Genomic DNA, 18,037 nt, shown 5'->3' on the forward strand with positions numbered 1-18,037 from the left:
TCTATTTTCATTTGTTTGTTTATTTGTTTATAAATTTTTTTCAATAGTCTCACTTTTCCCCAATGTTTTTAATGTTATCAATCCCTATCCACCTGCATGGGGGATACTGCTATATACCAAATTTTAAGAATTTATTCCGAAAAATAGAGCATAAATCGCTGACCAAAAAAAAAACGTCAAGCGGATGTCGCAAGACGAACATTAGCGGAATGTTCTCCACTCACAGAAACTTGCCACGCCGATTTGCACACGTCCACGGGGTGCTGATCTAAGCACCTTCCGAGAGTGCTTAACGAAAGGGTTATGAGAATTTTAAGACAGTCACCATCGCATCTTCAATGGAAGGAAATTATACAGACTCCTGCGAGAATAAATTGCGTACCCCCTACGTCAACTCCGTTCCCCTTAATCTTGGGCATAACCGGTCGGTAAAACGTATGGTTCGCAATTAGCGAAATTTTACGAGGCAATACGCACACCTTCGTAGCCTGTAGACTGATTAATTTAAATAAAACAATAAGAAGTGTTTAAAGTTGATGTCGGACTAAGTGCACCTATACTATAGAACAGATCCTGATCTGAGTGTACGACTTGGAACTATTTTATAATATACTGGAAGATGCACCGAGAGCGATAGATTTTTTTTATCGTTATTTTCAAGACTTTAAACAGCTAGATCGCACCATTTTACCCGGCCGGAATTTGAACTCGGAACCTTACGCATGTGAGGCAACGAACGTGCCCACTGCGCCAAGCCACATCACAAGCGATAATCGCACCCATACTAACGATAAAACAACAGTGATTGTAATTCCGAATTTTATTCGATATCTGATCCTCTCTCATTTATTCTTAGCAAAATTTAAGCCTAGAATTAGTTTGGGAATCGCGTTGACTGAAAACTTTTGACAAGCAAGTGTAAGCTATACCATTATCTATAAGTTGGGGAAAATACAAGTTTGTTAACGGGACAATCTCCTTGCAATCATTAAAATATTTCCCGTTACCTAATTATGTTAAGGCACCACGAATATATACAGGATGACGTCAGTACCTTGTTTGCAAATTTCAGACAGATATAGAATAGAAAATTGGAAATTCAATGGTACAAAAATGACTAAACTCCGATAATAGACTTTCAAATGGTGAACATTGGAATTTTTAAATACTCCAGCCAATTACATTGCGATTAACTACCGCCATGATTGGGAACGATGGCGCAGTTGTCAATGGGATTTGATATGATGGTTAATATCGCTCTCCATGTTGATAAAATTGTTGATTCATCGCTGCAATGAACATTGCTCAAACTATTGCTCATAATGATGCTCCAACTATTCCGCATAATGTCGCTAAAATCATTGTAGTAAATATCGCCATATTGTCGTACCACCGCCATTTTCCATCATGGCGGCATGGCGGGAGTCTACCATGATGTTATTGGGTAAATCATTGAAAAACTCTAACGCTCACTATTCAAAACTCTGTTATCGTAATTTCACAATTCTGATGCCATTGAATTACCGATTTTCTATTCTATATTTAATCACAATTTGCAAACAGGGTGCTGACGTCACCCTATACATATAGATATACAAAAGCGGGTAAAACTTTGAGCCATTTCCACGGACTAATTAATGGAATAAATGAGATGAAACTTGCGTCCAAAAATTTGTTTTTCTTGTCGGCCCCGTGTGAAATCGAATCGGGTACTCCCCGATGTCAGGAATTGTGAGGAGAATAAGTTTTTATTTTGGGCAATTTGACAGTTTTCGATAGCCATATTGTGTGAGACATGCAGACAACTTCCGCGATCACGGTGGTCAATAATCCCATGGAGATTGATTTTATCGATTGCTGTGACATTCATTCAAAAAGAAAATTACTGAAGACCCTAATAAAGTAAACTGATAATTTAAACTGAAAGTAATACTTTAAACTGAAAGTAATACTAATATTTAAACAAAGTAAACTCATAATTTAAAATTGTACTTTTATAATTGCAGGAACAGTGAAGTTAGTCAAGTCCCCATTGACAAAAAAATCGTAGCTATCCTTTTCAAAAATTGGTGCATTATCATTGACATCGAGCAGATTGATGGCGAGAGGAACAGAGCCCCTGAGACCCTTTCCATCCTCATCACGAGCTTCCACAGTCAACTGAAGCTGTAGTGTACTTTCTCGATCAAGAATTCGATTGGCACTCGTCGCCACAGAAATAACACCCGTATCAGGATTTATGACAAATGCTTCACTCCCAGGGCCTATAATTCGAGTGTACTGGATCCTCCCGAACGACCCAGTATCCTTGTCCGTTGCGTGAACCTGCACAACGCGTGTTCCTGCAGTGACATTTTCTGATAATGTCACTTTATACGTTGCCTCCTGAAACGTCGGGGGATTATCATTCAGGTCACGAAGGAATATCATAACTGGCACTGAGGCAGAGAGGTTTGTTGCAGGGCCTACTTCTTGAGCAACTATCTGAAAAAATGTAAGGTCACAAACCCATTCAAACAATTTAGACTGAGAGAAAAACGACCGAATATTACAAAAGTAAATCGTAGAGCTATGAAAATAGCATAAATATTCTATCAATTAACGAGAGGTTGCAAACAAGAAGTCGGTGCGGCATAAAGCAGTACGATACTGAATGAAAATAATATATTGTGTTACTAGTGAGTGAAATTCCACTTTTTCGCACACACGTGTGACAAATCCTATTTTTTGTGCTACCTGCCGAGTTCAATGTTTGACACGGTACTACAGTCTACGTACGTCCTCCGTTTACGTCACGTTGCAATAAATATAGATATATTAATTACCTTTGCAGCGTGACGCAAACGAATGATGTGCGTTTATTGTAGACTCTCCTTTAAGCCAAGCTCTACGCACGAGAATTTACTTTCCGTACGCTCGCATTGAACCGTTTCTAAAAGTGCACTTTTCAGGCAAGTATCACAAAAATTAATTTCTTTCTGGAAAAAACAATATTCTCGAAACGATAAGAAAGGTTTGAAATAAGGAGATGAGGTCATTTATTTCGTTTGAAGTCATTGCAATTGAAAGCAACGGATGGTCAAATGGTCATATTTTAGGAATGTCTAGAGATCTTATTGTGCATGACTTCACCATGCATTTATTATAATACAAAACCTCATCTTTTATGATTTACCGGATTGACGACTTTAGTGTTTTAAGCCATTGTCTCACCTCTAGACATGAAAAAAAAAAAACAATTTCTTGGGCCAAGAATCTCTCACTTTATCTTTAATTTTTGAAAGGTTCTAAAGGAATTGTTTTAAAACAATCAAAGAAAATTAGAATTATTGTGAGGAAAAATCCCCAGCCGGGAATCGGACCCGGGATCTCTTAATATCGCACCAAGTAGTGCTCGAGTGACAAACACTTTACAGAATTCGCATATGGTCCGTTTCATCCAACGGAATTCTGGTCCCGAACCATTCGTTTTCAGGAGATGATGTATTTGTTTGAAAAGATTAGTTTTGTGATATTAGGTCATCTTTTATTTCAGTGTAGCGATGAAGTGATAAACAGAGATAAAGCAATGCCAGATTAACAATTAGAATTGCATGTATTGGAAAAAGACGGTCTCTTAACATTCGCATTGGGATTTCCTTGCTTTTATCACTTCCTAAACGACTTATGAAGAACTTTGATGATTTCACCTTGAACCGAAGACTCTTGTGAACTTCATAATCGATTAATGTATTATCTCGCACGCTGAGAATAAAACTGGCAGATTTCTCCGCCACGGTTGGACTAATTTCAAATGTACCGTTGTTATTTTCCAGCTTGAGGGCGAAAACACCAGCTTTTCCAATGTCTTCGTCTTTAACTCGCGTTGAGTATGGCTCGTTGAAGATAACTAGAGAGCCAGGTTCGGGATTTTCGTCCATCCAGGCAACGTAACTGAATTTAAATTAAATGGATCTTAGTCCCGGTCAGTAAAATAATTATGTTCAAGCGAGAAAATTCACTCAACTACTGCTAGTTCAAAAGGAGGTAAACGACTATTTGCAATTACTTGTTGTTAGCTAATAATACCCACTTGTCATTTTCAAAATATGGCGGACTATTCGCAGGTTCTCCAAGCAGTAATCCAACTTCCACAACCGTAGCTTGCGCCGGTGGTTCATTCGGCGATCGTCTAATTTCCTCAGCAACTACACTCAGCACAACTGGCGCCCCAACATGAGTTATCTGCGTTAACTCCTCTAACGGTCTCGCAAGAATAATTTCACCTGTCGGAAAAGTATATATTATACCTTACATTTGCAGGGGAAAATTCCGCAACAAACGTATAACCAACAATTCATTATTCTTCGGTAATGGCAATAATTTGATTCACCGCTTCATCAACATAAATAATCCCGTATATGTTACCTAAAATTCACTTAGTTTCCATATTATTCTTGAAGGGGGTTGCAGTCGGGATATTGCATGCGTCTTAGAAACATGAGATAAAGATCGCGGCTAGCGCTAGTTCCTCGGGGACTTGACCATTCGATCGATAACTTGAACACTGCACTTTTTTTTTCAATGGTATAATGACCGTTTACCGCTCTCACACAATTCACTTTTTCATGAATCAATGCGAGCTCTACTGATTGCTGATCTTCAAGATTACACAAAAAAAAACATGGATATCCGATGGTTCTGAGAATAGGTGAAGGTCATTTAGATCGTAATGATATGGGCATCACTCAAGGAGAATTATAAGAATGAATAGTTTAGTAAATTCAAATATTTAATTTAATGAATTCAAATATTTGGAGAAGAATTAGTATTTTGAATTTCTTGAGAATTTTTATATCTTTTCGAGGGACAGCAAATGTTACCAGATTAAGGGCTGTAAATATCATCTAGGAACCTTGGCGATTCCAAGGGACATAGATGTATTTTCAGCAGAACCTTTGAGGGCGATCAAAGGGAAAACCAGATGAATCCTGGAAATATAAATTCATCATTTAGATTCTCAGATATCTTACTAAAACTAATCTGAGTGTCAACTTCAATTTCTCCGCCAATAATAAGAGAAGAAATATCGAGCAGACAAAGTGATTCTAAATATTGATTCGCAAAATTACATATGAGGGAGCGGAAATAATTCTTGCCATAACGGAGAACTTGTAGGGTATAATTTAGTTTCTCTCATTTCCAGATAAATAACCAATATTGAGAAACATTTTTTAAAATTCGAAATAAATTTTAATGAGTGCAATATGAATACTGTTACCACGGTTGCTAGATGACGATGTTTATAGTCCCTAATATTGTTATACAGGAAATGGAAGATGTTTGCAATAACTCATCTTGAGGGTGACTTGATTTATAAAATTGGATGTTACAGTATGAATCCTGGCAAATCATGAAAATATGGGACTAGTCCTATTTTATTTCCGTTTTATGACTATTATGTTATGTTTTTCAAACACAGTTCGCTAGTTGCGCTAGTTCGCTAGTTCTATTAAAAAGTTATCCGATTGAATTCGTAAAGAATGACTCAAATAAATATATAGACGATTTTTTGTTATTTTGGCTCGTATCTGACGCAGCTAAACTGTGATAGTCATTTTGCATACAAATTTCTATTAGAGTTAAAAAACGGTCAGAAACCGGTCATATACGTCTTACTTAACCGAACCATAAAATTATGGTTAATCCACATATCTAAATACAACTAGTTGAAGAAGAAATCTCGTTGAATTAATGAATTATATACGATAGAAGAAAATGATGTGCCAAATAACTATTCAGAAACATACTGCTAATTTATTTTTTATTAGAAAAAATAACTATGCCATATGAAGACAGAAGCAATTTTTCACTGCTTTTATTTCGATTGCATTACGTCATTATTTTTCTCTGTATGTTTCTATTGATGTCTTGAATACTGATTATTCTATATATGCAGTTGCGATAGAATTTCAAATTTTATGACGTCACTCTTACGAACCAGTAGACTCTGAGATATTGAAAAAAGGTGTGAATGGGTTCCCCTCAGAGACCAGTCCATATGTCACTTCTCTTGGGACCCCTTTATCACCATCCTCTGCGTGAACCCTCAGGATTAGGTCACCCTACGGCAATATATTTTTAACAACTATTGTTATTCTACAAATATGGACTAATGATGCTTGTGCTACTTACAGGTTGAATGGTATTGTTAAGCTTGGTTAGGGGTGGAGCGTGTGTGAAAATGGGGGGAACGTCTTGAACGTCCTGTACTATCACGACAAGATGTAAACCAGCGATGTTTCTGGTGTCTTTCTTTGGCTCTGTGTAAGGATCCTGTGGCATGAAGTAGTAAATTCAATTTTCATCCTGCAATTTAAAATTATGTTTTCAGGCATACCGTCGCGTAGAGGGTCAGTGTGTACATCGATTGCGTCTCAAAGTCCAATTCGCCGATAAGGGTGATGACTCCTCGCGTTTGAGTTGGAGTTTGCCGCTGTCTTATCGTGAATAATTCTTTTGGTTGCTAAATCAAAGGAAAACTGAGATTAATTCCTTATTATATGAACACAAAATTTTCAAAGTAGATTCTTCCAATGAGTAATATGCCCAAAGCCAAAGGAAGAAACGCTGGAAAGTTTGAGTTAATAAAACATTCAGAAAACACACTTTTAAATAACAAATGATGCTTAATGTTTCATTCTTCCCCAACTGTGGAGTTGACAAATTATTCATATTTCGAGGTACATAACAGAAAGGATGAGTATAAAAGTTTCCTACAGTTTCGTTTTCAAATTTCTCCAAACCTTCCTCAACCCAGCAGATTATAAAAATGTCGTAGTATTTTCTCTGTAGCCCATAAAACCTTTTACATAAAGGAAGAAGCCTTTTTGCGGCTGACTTATAAATAAGCCAATCGACTACTTTTACAAATATGGAGCTTCGAAGGCAGATTCTTTTCGTAATGTGAGCACCCATGGACGGACAATTTTTGATATAGCATTCTCTAAGGGTTGACGAAAGTGCAAATTTTTTCTATAGGAAATTGAAAGCCGTTGAAGGCAGTTGAAGACGGGGCTATACGCATTCAGATTCTCTAATTCAAAGTTATGAATACATCTCTTTTTTCCAAAATTAACCTCTAAGGTGGTGGAAAGTAGAAAATTCTAAAAAATTATAAATGTTCGTTTGAAAAAAATCACTTATTGAATTCTGGAAATTTCTATAACTTATGAAAAACTTCAGAAAACATCCGAAAAATTGAAGACCATTCGTCAGTTTTCTAAGATGTCCGAGCAAATCCTCACATTTTCTAAAATAAGAATATAAAAATGGTTTGAATTTCCGAGAATTTGCTGGATTTCTCGAAAATTCAAGACAATTTGTTCTTTTCTTGCTTCCGAATGGAAACTTTGAAAACGCAATTTTTTTCGATTCTCTGATTTTGCTTGGATATGACTCAGAGTGGTCTGAAACATCGAGGTATGATATTTTTAGACGATGTTTGCAAGTATGTGTGTGCGTTGTCCAGAAATGTGTCAATAACTCCAAAACCGTAATTACAAAAAAGTTGAAATTTTGGCTCATAGTTCGCACCAATGAGATACAAATCCGTGCTAAATTTCAGCCTGATCCGTTGAGTAGTTCCTGAGATATAGCGATTACTCAAAAATCGTTTTTCGCAAATATCTCAGGAACGGCTTGACCAATTTCATTTTTTTTTTCAAACTGTTTGTCACGATGATACCTATCTTACTGTATAGAAGTTCAATCACCCCGCTATGGAGAATTGAATTTCATTTTCATTTTGTTTTACGAAATCGAACAAGTAGTTACGGCGATATTCAACTTTGTATGTGAAATTTTTTTCTTCAACATCTCAAAAACCACTCAGCCGAATTCAATTTTTTTTCAAAATATTCGCTATAATGGTGGCTATCTGAGCAAATTAAAATATGAGTACGGTTACATTGAAAATTCTCGAGATATTGCTATTTTTTTATTTTTAGGTGATCAGCTTACTCGTGTGGCTATAATGTAGTTAGAACTTTATTTAACGATCTCAAATTTTGAGTAGTGATCGATACTATTTAGCTACATAACTCGAAAGAATTTGAGATTAATTTGTTCAGTAGTTCATGAGAGGGAACATTTTGTGAAAAATCGTCTATTACGTCAATTACCGTGTTTTTCTTCGGTTATCGAATTTTTTATCATAATTTCTTGGAATTTCATGTTACTAACATATTGGCATAACAAAATAATCCATTTATCTATTTATAGAATATTTATTATAAAAATTGGGGCGAGATAAATAAATGAATCCTATTCTAAAAAGAACATACGCCGTAAGCTGTAGCGTAACGCTCATTCCTCGAATTTCATTGGTCGAACATTCGGATCCGCCCGCACGTGTTCGACTTCGGTCGGCTTTCGCTTGTCGTGTTACGATTTGTCTTGTTGGACGCTTCAAGCGCGCGATCGTTCTCGTGTATATAAAAAATATCAGGACGCATCCGCGGAATACAAATAAAAAGAAGAGAATAAAGATAAAAAGACCATCGAACATGAAGTTGGTTAATAGGGAGAAAAAGAACAAATACGCAGCACGATTCCCTCTTTTGAAAAGTTGTTGCCCCAGCAACACCGCACCTGTTGAAGGCAATTGAATTGTAATTTCGGTTAATCAATAACTGAAATGACACTTCAAGGCCTTCAACCCAACTCTCTTCCAAAAACCTAGATGGATCGCGTCGAATATGTTGTAAGAAAAAAAAATCGAAATTGGTCTACTGCTTTTTAGGATATTTGCGAAAAACAATTTAAAAATAAATTTCTCGTAAAAACTGCATATCGCATATTTGCAGGATAATTTGCCGATATACTTCCAACATTTCATTACTGATTTAGAGAATTCTATTTCATCTCAACCACAACTTGATTAATACCACTTCCTTTGCAGAATAACAATTTGTGTCATGTTCCTTACTTACCCATAATTCAATATATACAGGTTTTCCGCTCCACTGATTAGCCCTGACAAGAATATAATCGAGCTCTTTTCCTGGTTTCGCATCCTGAGGAAGAACGGTATCATCAAATTTAGAATGAAATAGGCAACGGGGAAGTAATTCACCTCAGGGACCATGATGATGGCAGGTATATGTGGAAATATCTTGTCACGCTGGGTGGTTGCATTTGTGACGGAAATGGTAGCCTGCATGGAATTTGAGTCGCCCTTTGCGTCCCTCACGCGCACGGCAAAATCGTGAAGTCGCCCTGCCGTTAGTCGTTTCGTCAGGATGACATTGGCTTGACAGATCTTGTTGTATAAGGTACACGGCAGATTTTCTATTCTTACTACGGGGCTAACAGTAGCTGAAAAATGACCACAATTCGGAACCTCGGAGAATTCATGATTTTCAATTGAATAGTATTAAAAATTGGAAAAATTGGAAATTGGAGGAGAATATGTTCAGATATTTCACTGTTTTATAGTTGAAAACACTTTCTGCATGAATAAGTATTTCAATTCATTATTAAAATGTGAAATAAATGCAAATGAATTTTTAGCAAAGACGAAGAAAAACGTGATTGTTCGCGCGCTCACTATTCAGCCACTTCCACGTCGAACGTTCGGCCCCCATAGGTAGTGGGGATAACATTGCGAGTCAGAGGGTTAAAATACGACTGCCAGTTCAAATCATATTCATTTTCTATATTGAAAGAACTACAACAATTCAAAGCCTCAAATTATTTTCAATGAATAATGAATGGCCAGCAATTACTATGAAATCGCAAAGTCAAGTTTTTCACATGAAAATTTTTGACAATGAAGAATACTTGATATTTTTCATTAATTTATTCTCCATTTCAAAAATGTGAGAGCCTTTAGCGGAACCCGAATGTCCCGTTCAATGAATGATTTCGAGAAACGATTACGATATTGGATACCTGTAATATCGAAAACTAGTGGGAAATCTGCATCTTGATCCGTGGCTCGTAATCGAAAAATCACCGATTCGATTTCTGCATCGGCAGGTACCAGAACCATTCCCATATCCGTTGAAGTGTCGAACCTTGGCCGTGAACTCCTGGTCAACCCCAGCACAAAGTTCAGGTAGATCCATACCTTCACCCATTCCTCTGAGGGCATTCTGCCAATAAAATCGGCATTTCAATCGATTTCTCCACTGATTTATTATTTACGTCATTTGGTGATCAATACCTCCAATTGCGTGATAGAGCAAACGGCTTTTGATTAATTTTTCATTTCTCTAATTGTTCTTCAATGTATTGGTACTACGCTGAGTAATTCCAGTACCAATTAGCAGCAAATCAATGGTCAATATCAATGGTCAATGAGCTAGAAAATTGCCGAAGGACGTACAAAATCGGAAAACAGGAGAGCCTTTTTATGAAAAGTTCCATAGGAAAATTTCTCAACATTTTTCTCTAGACCCATTATATTATTTTTAGTGATTTGCGAATTTATTTGTTTAACATTAGGAAGGACAAGAAAATAAGATGAGTAGGAGAATGTCCCCGGGTACTATTCTGATTGAAAATGATTGATTATCGAAAACTATCGGCACAACAATTTTCGTATTATTGTAATTATCTTCGCCATTCAGATCCTAGGCCACTGGGGTACAGTATTTACCATTGATTATCTGTCCAGTTTGCGATTTCAGCCAATGACAGTATTATTATTATTATTATTATTATTATTATTATTATTATCATTATTATCATTTTTACTCGTGAAAGAGATCGCTGAATGATCTTCGAGGGCTCCGACTTTACCTCGAAGATCACCCAGTAAGCTAAGCGATACAAGCTAGTCCTAATCGCTAAGACAACATCAGGCCTCGTCGCAGCGATAGGCCTGATGGTCGCAAACGAGAAGTTCCAGTAAATCTTACACCTCTCATTCACGACTACGGACTCAATATCCCGTGGAGCATAAGGCAGCACCGGCGTTCTGTCTATCCCGTAAGAAGCCGCAAATGATGATGAATATTTGCCCTTAGAAGGACGGTGGCGATATACAGTAGTATATATAAATAAGAATAAAAATGATAATAATAATAATAAAATGTAATAATTATGAAACTGAAAAATCAATTATTTGAAATAATAATTATTATTTTCAGTAAAATAATAATGAAAATAGTAAACAAGTCAACTAAAATATCTAAAAAATTACTAAACTCAAAGAAAAATGATAGAGAATTATTTTCATAGCTCCTGAAATATGGTTTAAAAACAGTGCTTCCATAAATTCCTCTGAATCTCTCCTTTCGACAAAAAAATTTCGATCAACTTATTGAATCTGCCAATTTTTTGGATACATCTCCTTAAATGATTCTTTTACCACATACAAGACCGTGCCAACCTCAAACCAAGAAGGATTGAAAAATCGCTACATTTTAAGTCTATTCCTGGCTATCTTATATGTAATTTGCGCGGTTTTCTATTCAAACGGTTGCTCACCGTAACCTGAATTTCGGTCAGTTCTCCCTAGAATGTTTTATGGTTCTGTGCGCACGTCAAACAAGCAAACATTACGAATGGCCAGGTATTTTTCCCTTCAGAATGAATAAAATGAGGTTCAGTGTGGACAAATGTTGGTCCGATAGTGCGTGCCATGTAAATTATTGATGGCTGTTGTTAAGGTATACAGTTTTATGCGCTAAAGGCAATCATTAAATACATTTTATTTCATAAGCATTGAAAAAAAACCTCAACGATGAAACAGGAATTATTTCCGCTTTTCTCGTCCGTGTCCTGAAAGAAAAAAAGGGGAAATAGAGCTGGTAATTTGTGTCGCCAATGATTTTGCAAGCCGATAAAGTCCTTAATATCGATTTTATAATCATGAAATGAGGTCGCTACTATTCATCATCTAACCATTTGTTGCCTTTAGTATGTGAGGTTTATCTTTTACCAGTCGTGAGAAATTGCCCTTTTGACACACTGATAATTAACATTACTGCATATTCAACTGTAAATCAACGCTGTTGGCTGATGAAATTATCATATTCTGCGTATCTATTTTTTATATTCGAAACGTTCATGCAACAGGAGGCAAGAGATATATTTGATCCACGTGCATCAGGACCGGTGCGTGACCGAAAATCGGGTCAGATCAAAATTAGTAAACAGCTATTTTCTACGAGCAATTATTTTTCCGACAAATATGACCGCGTTTTAAAAATCCTGTGACCTATTTGAATGCATAGAAAACAATTGAAATCAGGTCATGGAAATTTCTTCCAGGTCGTAAAATTATAAAAGTTGAATTTAATACCTAGAACATCAAGCAATAATACTCGATATGCTGTATCTCCTTAGTCGTCATTTCATCACTTGACGCTGCATTATGTCATCACATATTTAATGTTGTATAAATCACCTTAATTTTCTTTGCCCTTACTCGGGAAATCGAAACATAAATTGACTTCTTTTCTGTCATTACCAGTCGTAATGTGCATAAAATGTAAATGCTTGGCAGAAAACCGTCGGGCGATGATCAGCTACAAGCTCATGCATAAACTTGAAATGAATTTTGATAAAAATAAGAGACTAGCTTCAAGAATGGTTTCTCAGACTACAAAATAGTTTATACTAATCTGTGAATTTGCTTTGTTAGTGCAGTATAATACGCAGGGTGTGTTGCTTCAGGCCTCTTTATGACACTTGTGATAATCGTAAATAAAGTATTGTTATCTCGCCGTAAAGCCCCTATAAACTTTACAGCGCGAATAAACGAATCGTCCATTTTGCATAAAAAATCGAAACTACTTCACTCAAGTTCAATAGAATCAAGGACGAATGTGCAAAAATCGTAAATCAAAAGTGAAAACTACTCTGATGATCTTTTTCATCAATTTGATATGATGAAAAGTAGATTTAAGCCAAGAAACGAGTCAAATCATTTGTCCCGGTGATATCAACATAAATCAATATTATTTGTCTCAAATATAGTTCAAAACTTGATTCACTCATTGAGGTAATGGATTTTTTTAATATTACTGATTTCAAACAGTGCAAAACTCATGTCAATGTTTAATAGAGATTTTGAGGAAAGTCATTACCTCAAGCGGAAGGATAAAATGAATTCTTACCTTCTTGATGACATTAACAAATCAATTACTCTTCTCTTTCACACTTTTCCTTGTCATTCCAAATGTTTGACCGATCGATAATGAAAACAAATTGCGGATAACACTGCACTGCGTCATGAATGAAAAAAAGAATCATAAGTGATTATGAACACTTGCTATTAATGACACTCCGAGCACCTGCATGCACATTCAGTAAAGGACTAATTCAATTAGGTGAAAGTAAATTTGCTTTGTGGAATGGTAACAGCTTCACATTTTGGTTGCGACATTTTTGAGTGCCAGGACTCTATAGGTCGTCGCACGTGGCCACGAGGTACTCGCCGTGGCATGTGAAGGGGTTGTCGCAGTGGTCGACTTGGTGACCCCTTCGACTTCAACGCCGGGCGTCGTCACGTGGAGAGGAGGGTGGCGTGCATTGGGTTGGAGGTTGGGGTAGGGGTAGAATCGAGGGTAGTGGTTAGCCACCCTTAGATCAACAACGCTACAGGGGATCTCGCCTATCTCAGTTAGTTTTTTACTGATAATGATGATGACGATGGTCATAATGGAGGTTAAGTATATGGATTACTCGTGCTGTTTGTTTCTTTGATGTATTTGATAATCCAGTTCGGTTTTCTTGCTTTAAATTTGTGTATCGGAATAATCATGTGGTTCCGTCCATTGAAAGAATAATTATTATCAATAAATAGATAATTAATTATCGTAACAATGTATTTTTCGTGTTTTTTTTCTCATACATACTGTCAGTGACCTCTGTCAGCACCATAAGGTGGAAGAAGATTTCATATTCTATCATTGAATGATTTCTTCTGGTTATCATGTAGAGGCTGACCAATCAATGAGGGAATTTCATTTCCAACTGTTGAAAAATTTGATCGAAGTCGCTTGAGGAAAGATTTGAAAGAAATGTCTTATGGGAAATTCATTTATATTCGATGGTTAGTTTCAATATTTAGAATTTGTGTATGCATTCGGGTTCGAACAATGTAATCATTCATCTCGATGAATTATGAATTTACATTTCTATTTTTGTTAACACACAGTACGACTGAATTTTTTTACCTAACAAAATAAATGTCCTAGTTATGAAAAAATGTCCTAGCTACTTAAAATTTACGTTGGAATTGAGCAGAGCTTTTGAATGAAGAAATATTAACTCTTCACTATCAGTTAAAGTTTTCTTTTCAAGTTGTAGAGTTACAGAATGAAAAAAAAACATCAATTGTTGATGCAGTACAGAAAGAGTATTCGGGTCTTTCAATACTTATACCAGTAGGTTCAACAGGGTCATGAAACATGATCGAAAATCAATGAACCTAGTGGCAACAAGCTGCGTAAGACAGGGCTATATATGTATATGCGCGATGACTCAGCCATGATAATTCGGAGGCCGTTAATGGCTCGACCTCCTCCGCCTTACGAGTTGCGTGATTATTGTGCGGAGGAGTAGAACCGCCTCGTAAGAATTACAGCCCACCCCAAAAGAACCCACCATTCCACTGGCTTCTCTTTTCATTATAAAAAAATCACATATTCATGACTTTCTCAGATAAATTTATTTTATGTTAGGGATCACGGTGCGTGAAATACAGGGAAAAACATTTGGGGTTGAGGAATAATGTCGTGTTTTACCGTCTAGGATACTTACTGTGTAGGGGTGGTTAGGTCAGTCGCCTCAAATGTGGAATGAGGCTTGAGACCCCTCGATGCGATCCAGGCTGACCGACGGGCGGACTCTTAACTCAACTGAATTACCATAAGGCTGCACGCGACGTCCAGGAAGACGATAAGAGAATAAGGTAGTTTGATTTTTTTCGGTTTTTCCATTTGTATGAGGCTGATTCCGACCTAAAAGTGACCTTTTTTAATCTTTATAGATCGGCAAATGAATCAGGTCAATGTATAATGAAAGTTGGAGGAAGGGGAGAGAACAAAGAATTTTAACGCGTGAGACAATAAAATACAGGACTTAGGAGAATTCCCATTTGAATTCCTCTAATATTTTACTGAAGAATGATTTTTTTTTATGAATAGTATATGCGAGTAGTCACAGTGTACTAGAGAACATTGCAAGTACTTCCTGACAATTTGTTTTTCACAGTTATCATTCAGCACTCATGTGAAATTTTGTAATTTGCAAAAATGTATGCAGTATTGGAAGAACTTTTTGAATTGGGGGGAGTTAACGAAGTTTTAATACAGAGTGTCTTTCTGAGTGACATACAGGGTGTCCCGTTTGAAAAAATGCGGCCAAATATCTCTCAAAGCGAATAAGTAACAAAAAAATGTTGAATACAAAAATTAGAGGGTTTCGAGGGGATCATTCGATGCATTTATTATTTTGAGCTTTCAAGCTCATGCTTGCAAGCTGCATACATAAAGTGCTTTTTTTAAAGCGGCAACCACATTTTTCACCCCAACGAAAGTTGTTCATCTTCATGAGTTGTTTTCAGATACCTCGTTATTCATGTAATTTCTTCTAATTTTACTCGAAAAATGCCACAAAAACCAGTTCTAGTCAAATTGAGATTCAGACTTTTTTTAGCGTGATCCAGGATGCACCACCTGGAGGTAAAGTCTGCTTCGCATCTCTTGTGCAAAAAAAAAAAGAAAAAAATAGCACGAACATGTGCGCGCTATTCACTGGCTGAATACATCGTGATGTGTTTAATGAAATGACAAGTGATCTAACTCGATTCTGGTTAAATTAACACTGATTAGAATACAAGAATCCTCGAAGTAGTAGGAAATTTTTTGTTTATTGTTTACATTTGATAACTCCTGTTGGTAAACAGATCAACGGAACAATTACCCCAAGGTGGGCCAAGGATGTTTGAATCTTTGGTGTGACCACAGAATTCGTTTTTGTGGCATTTTTCGAGTAAAATTAGAGGAAATTACATGAATGACGAGGTATCTGAATACAAGTCATCAAGATGGATAAGTTTCATTAGAGTGAAAAATGCGGTTGTCATTTTAAAAAAAGCGCTTTGTGCTTGCAACTGCCATGCATGAGCTTAAAAGCTCAAAATAATGAATGCATCGAATTTCCTCCTCGAAACCCTACGATATTTGTATCGAAAATTTTTGTGTTACTTGCCCGCCTTAGGAGATACTTGGCCTTTTTTTTAATGGGACACCCTGTATAAGAGCTAGGCAAGCGCTTTGTATGGAAATACACCTTCCTTCCTTCGAATTCTTAGATTCTTCGTAGTGATGTCGCAAGACCAGATAAGACAAGAATTAGGTATTTTTTGTCTCGTCTTGTAGCTTCACTGAGAGAAAAACTTAGCTCTACCGAAAAGATAAATGTTCACCTGTACAAAATTTTCTTGTCTCAAGATGATTATTCCTCACGAGAAAATATTCTGCAGCGAAAAATTTATTCTTTCCACTTGAAAATCTGACAGTGCCATATGAATACATATTCTTTCGAGTAGAATGCCAGGATTCAAATATCATGATAAATAATAATCTGTTTGACTGCAAACCAAAAAATTTCCCCCAAAGCAGAAGTTTGAGCTGACAGAAGAACCATTCAGCAAAAATACGACTGTATAATCTCTACTGCGACTTTCTCTATTATTTCCAATATTACTCATTTGTTTCCCCGCCATTGATAGTTATTGAGTGAGAAATCAAAGTCCAGTTCTGAGGTCACAAACGGATAAGTTTGAGAAGATCAAACCTCTGATCCATAGAAAATTTCAAAACCTTCTACGAAGCTTTTTTGTAATCAGCGGAATAGTGTACTTCTTTTCCGCTTGATTTGTGTACGTGAAAAAAAAAAGATTTTGAGGCGACAAATTATTTATCTCGTTAAGTTTATGTCGTTAACAAGTCTTTTTACAGTGCTTGACCGGTAATATACTAATTCGGCTTAACGATGAAATATGCTATAAATGATCCAATGACCAATAATGAAGCTGAAACTAGCGGCAGGTTACAGCGGCTTGACTAAGATCATAATGCAAAGCTGAAACTGTTAAAACCAATAGTAATATGAAAAATTTAGGGGAGATCCAATTCCAGGAATGCTTATTAGTAGAAGATTTTTGGCAATTAATGATGAAGTGTTTCAACTTCTTCACGAAATCCGTCTCCAATAGGATAAATATGAATTATCGGAACTTTAAGGAAGTTGACACGTTCCCTCAAAAGTCAGGGAAATTGTCGGTTGTTTCCCGCATGTAAGATGATTCGGGAGTTTTCCAGAAAATTTAAAACAACTACGAGGTTTTCGGAGAAAAAAATCGAAGAAAAGCACGGGTTCGTCGAAAATTAAAGGAAATTTTCTGCATCTCTCAAATATTACAAAATTTTTGAATAAACAATGGGTGAACAATTGATAGGAGAATGCAGTCTTCCAAATAAAACTGATGTGCAGGAGTCCCGTGACCCCAACTACTACATTCTGATTCAAATGGGAAAGAAGAATATGATTTGAAAAATCTGAGAACATAATTTCACAAAAATTTCCAAGCCTTTCAAGAAAAATTCACAAGAATTTCGGGATTTCATGGAGAATTTGAAAAAATTTCGGATAATTCATCAAAGTTTCTAATTCATGGCATCGTCGAATAAAATTGGGAAAAAGACCCTGAATGAGAAGAAAATGCTCCAAATTAGCGAAGGAGCATCAGAATCCGTCACGTAATTTTTCCAGCAGAAATAATTAAATGCTTTTGTAAAGGTGTGAAGGAGAATAAAAGGGGTTGCAAACACTAAAATTCTTGATTGCGAGAACTTTAAGGATGTATTACATCCTTTCGATCAAATTATTGATCGGATTGACGTGCAAAAATATACCGTTTTTACGTCTTATCATTACTTAATACCTCACGAAATTTCATGATTATCCAATCATTTTCCGACTTTTTTCTAGATCTTTTCAGAAATTCACAAAACTTAAAAAAAAAAGCAGAACA

At 36.3% G+C, this 18,037-nt stretch overlaps 1 protein-coding gene across 1 annotated transcript in view; it reads right to left on the minus strand.

Moving 5' to 3' along the window:
• LOC107044110 overlaps window positions 1-18,037 on the minus strand; it is a 39,620-nt gene that overhangs the window by 11,810 nt on the left and 9,773 nt on the right. The window contains exons 6-14 of the mRNA XM_015265859.1: window positions 9,934-10,136; window positions 9,116-9,357; window positions 8,973-9,056; window positions 6,380-6,505; window positions 6,175-6,315; window positions 5,981-6,104; window positions 4,073-4,265; window positions 3,690-3,933; window positions 1,993-2,484 (exon numbers count right to left, since the gene is read on the minus strand). Of these exons, the coding sequence (XP_015121345.1) occupies window positions 1,993-2,484; window positions 3,690-3,933; window positions 4,073-4,265; window positions 5,981-6,104; window positions 6,175-6,315; window positions 6,380-6,505; window positions 8,973-9,056; window positions 9,116-9,357; window positions 9,934-10,136 (1,849 nt within the window). The remainder of the gene's footprint in view (window positions 1-1,992; window positions 2,485-3,689; window positions 3,934-4,072; window positions 4,266-5,980; window positions 6,105-6,174; window positions 6,316-6,379; window positions 6,506-8,972; window positions 9,057-9,115; window positions 9,358-9,933; window positions 10,137-18,037) is intronic.

This window comes from Diachasma alloeum, unplaced genomic scaffold (assembly GCF_001412515.2).
Source record: "Diachasma alloeum isolate Michigan unplaced genomic scaffold, Dall2.0 Dall_scaffold_00681, whole genome shotgun sequence".
Classification (NCBI taxonomy): domain Eukaryota; kingdom Metazoa; phylum Arthropoda; class Insecta; order Hymenoptera; family Braconidae; genus Diachasma; species Diachasma alloeum.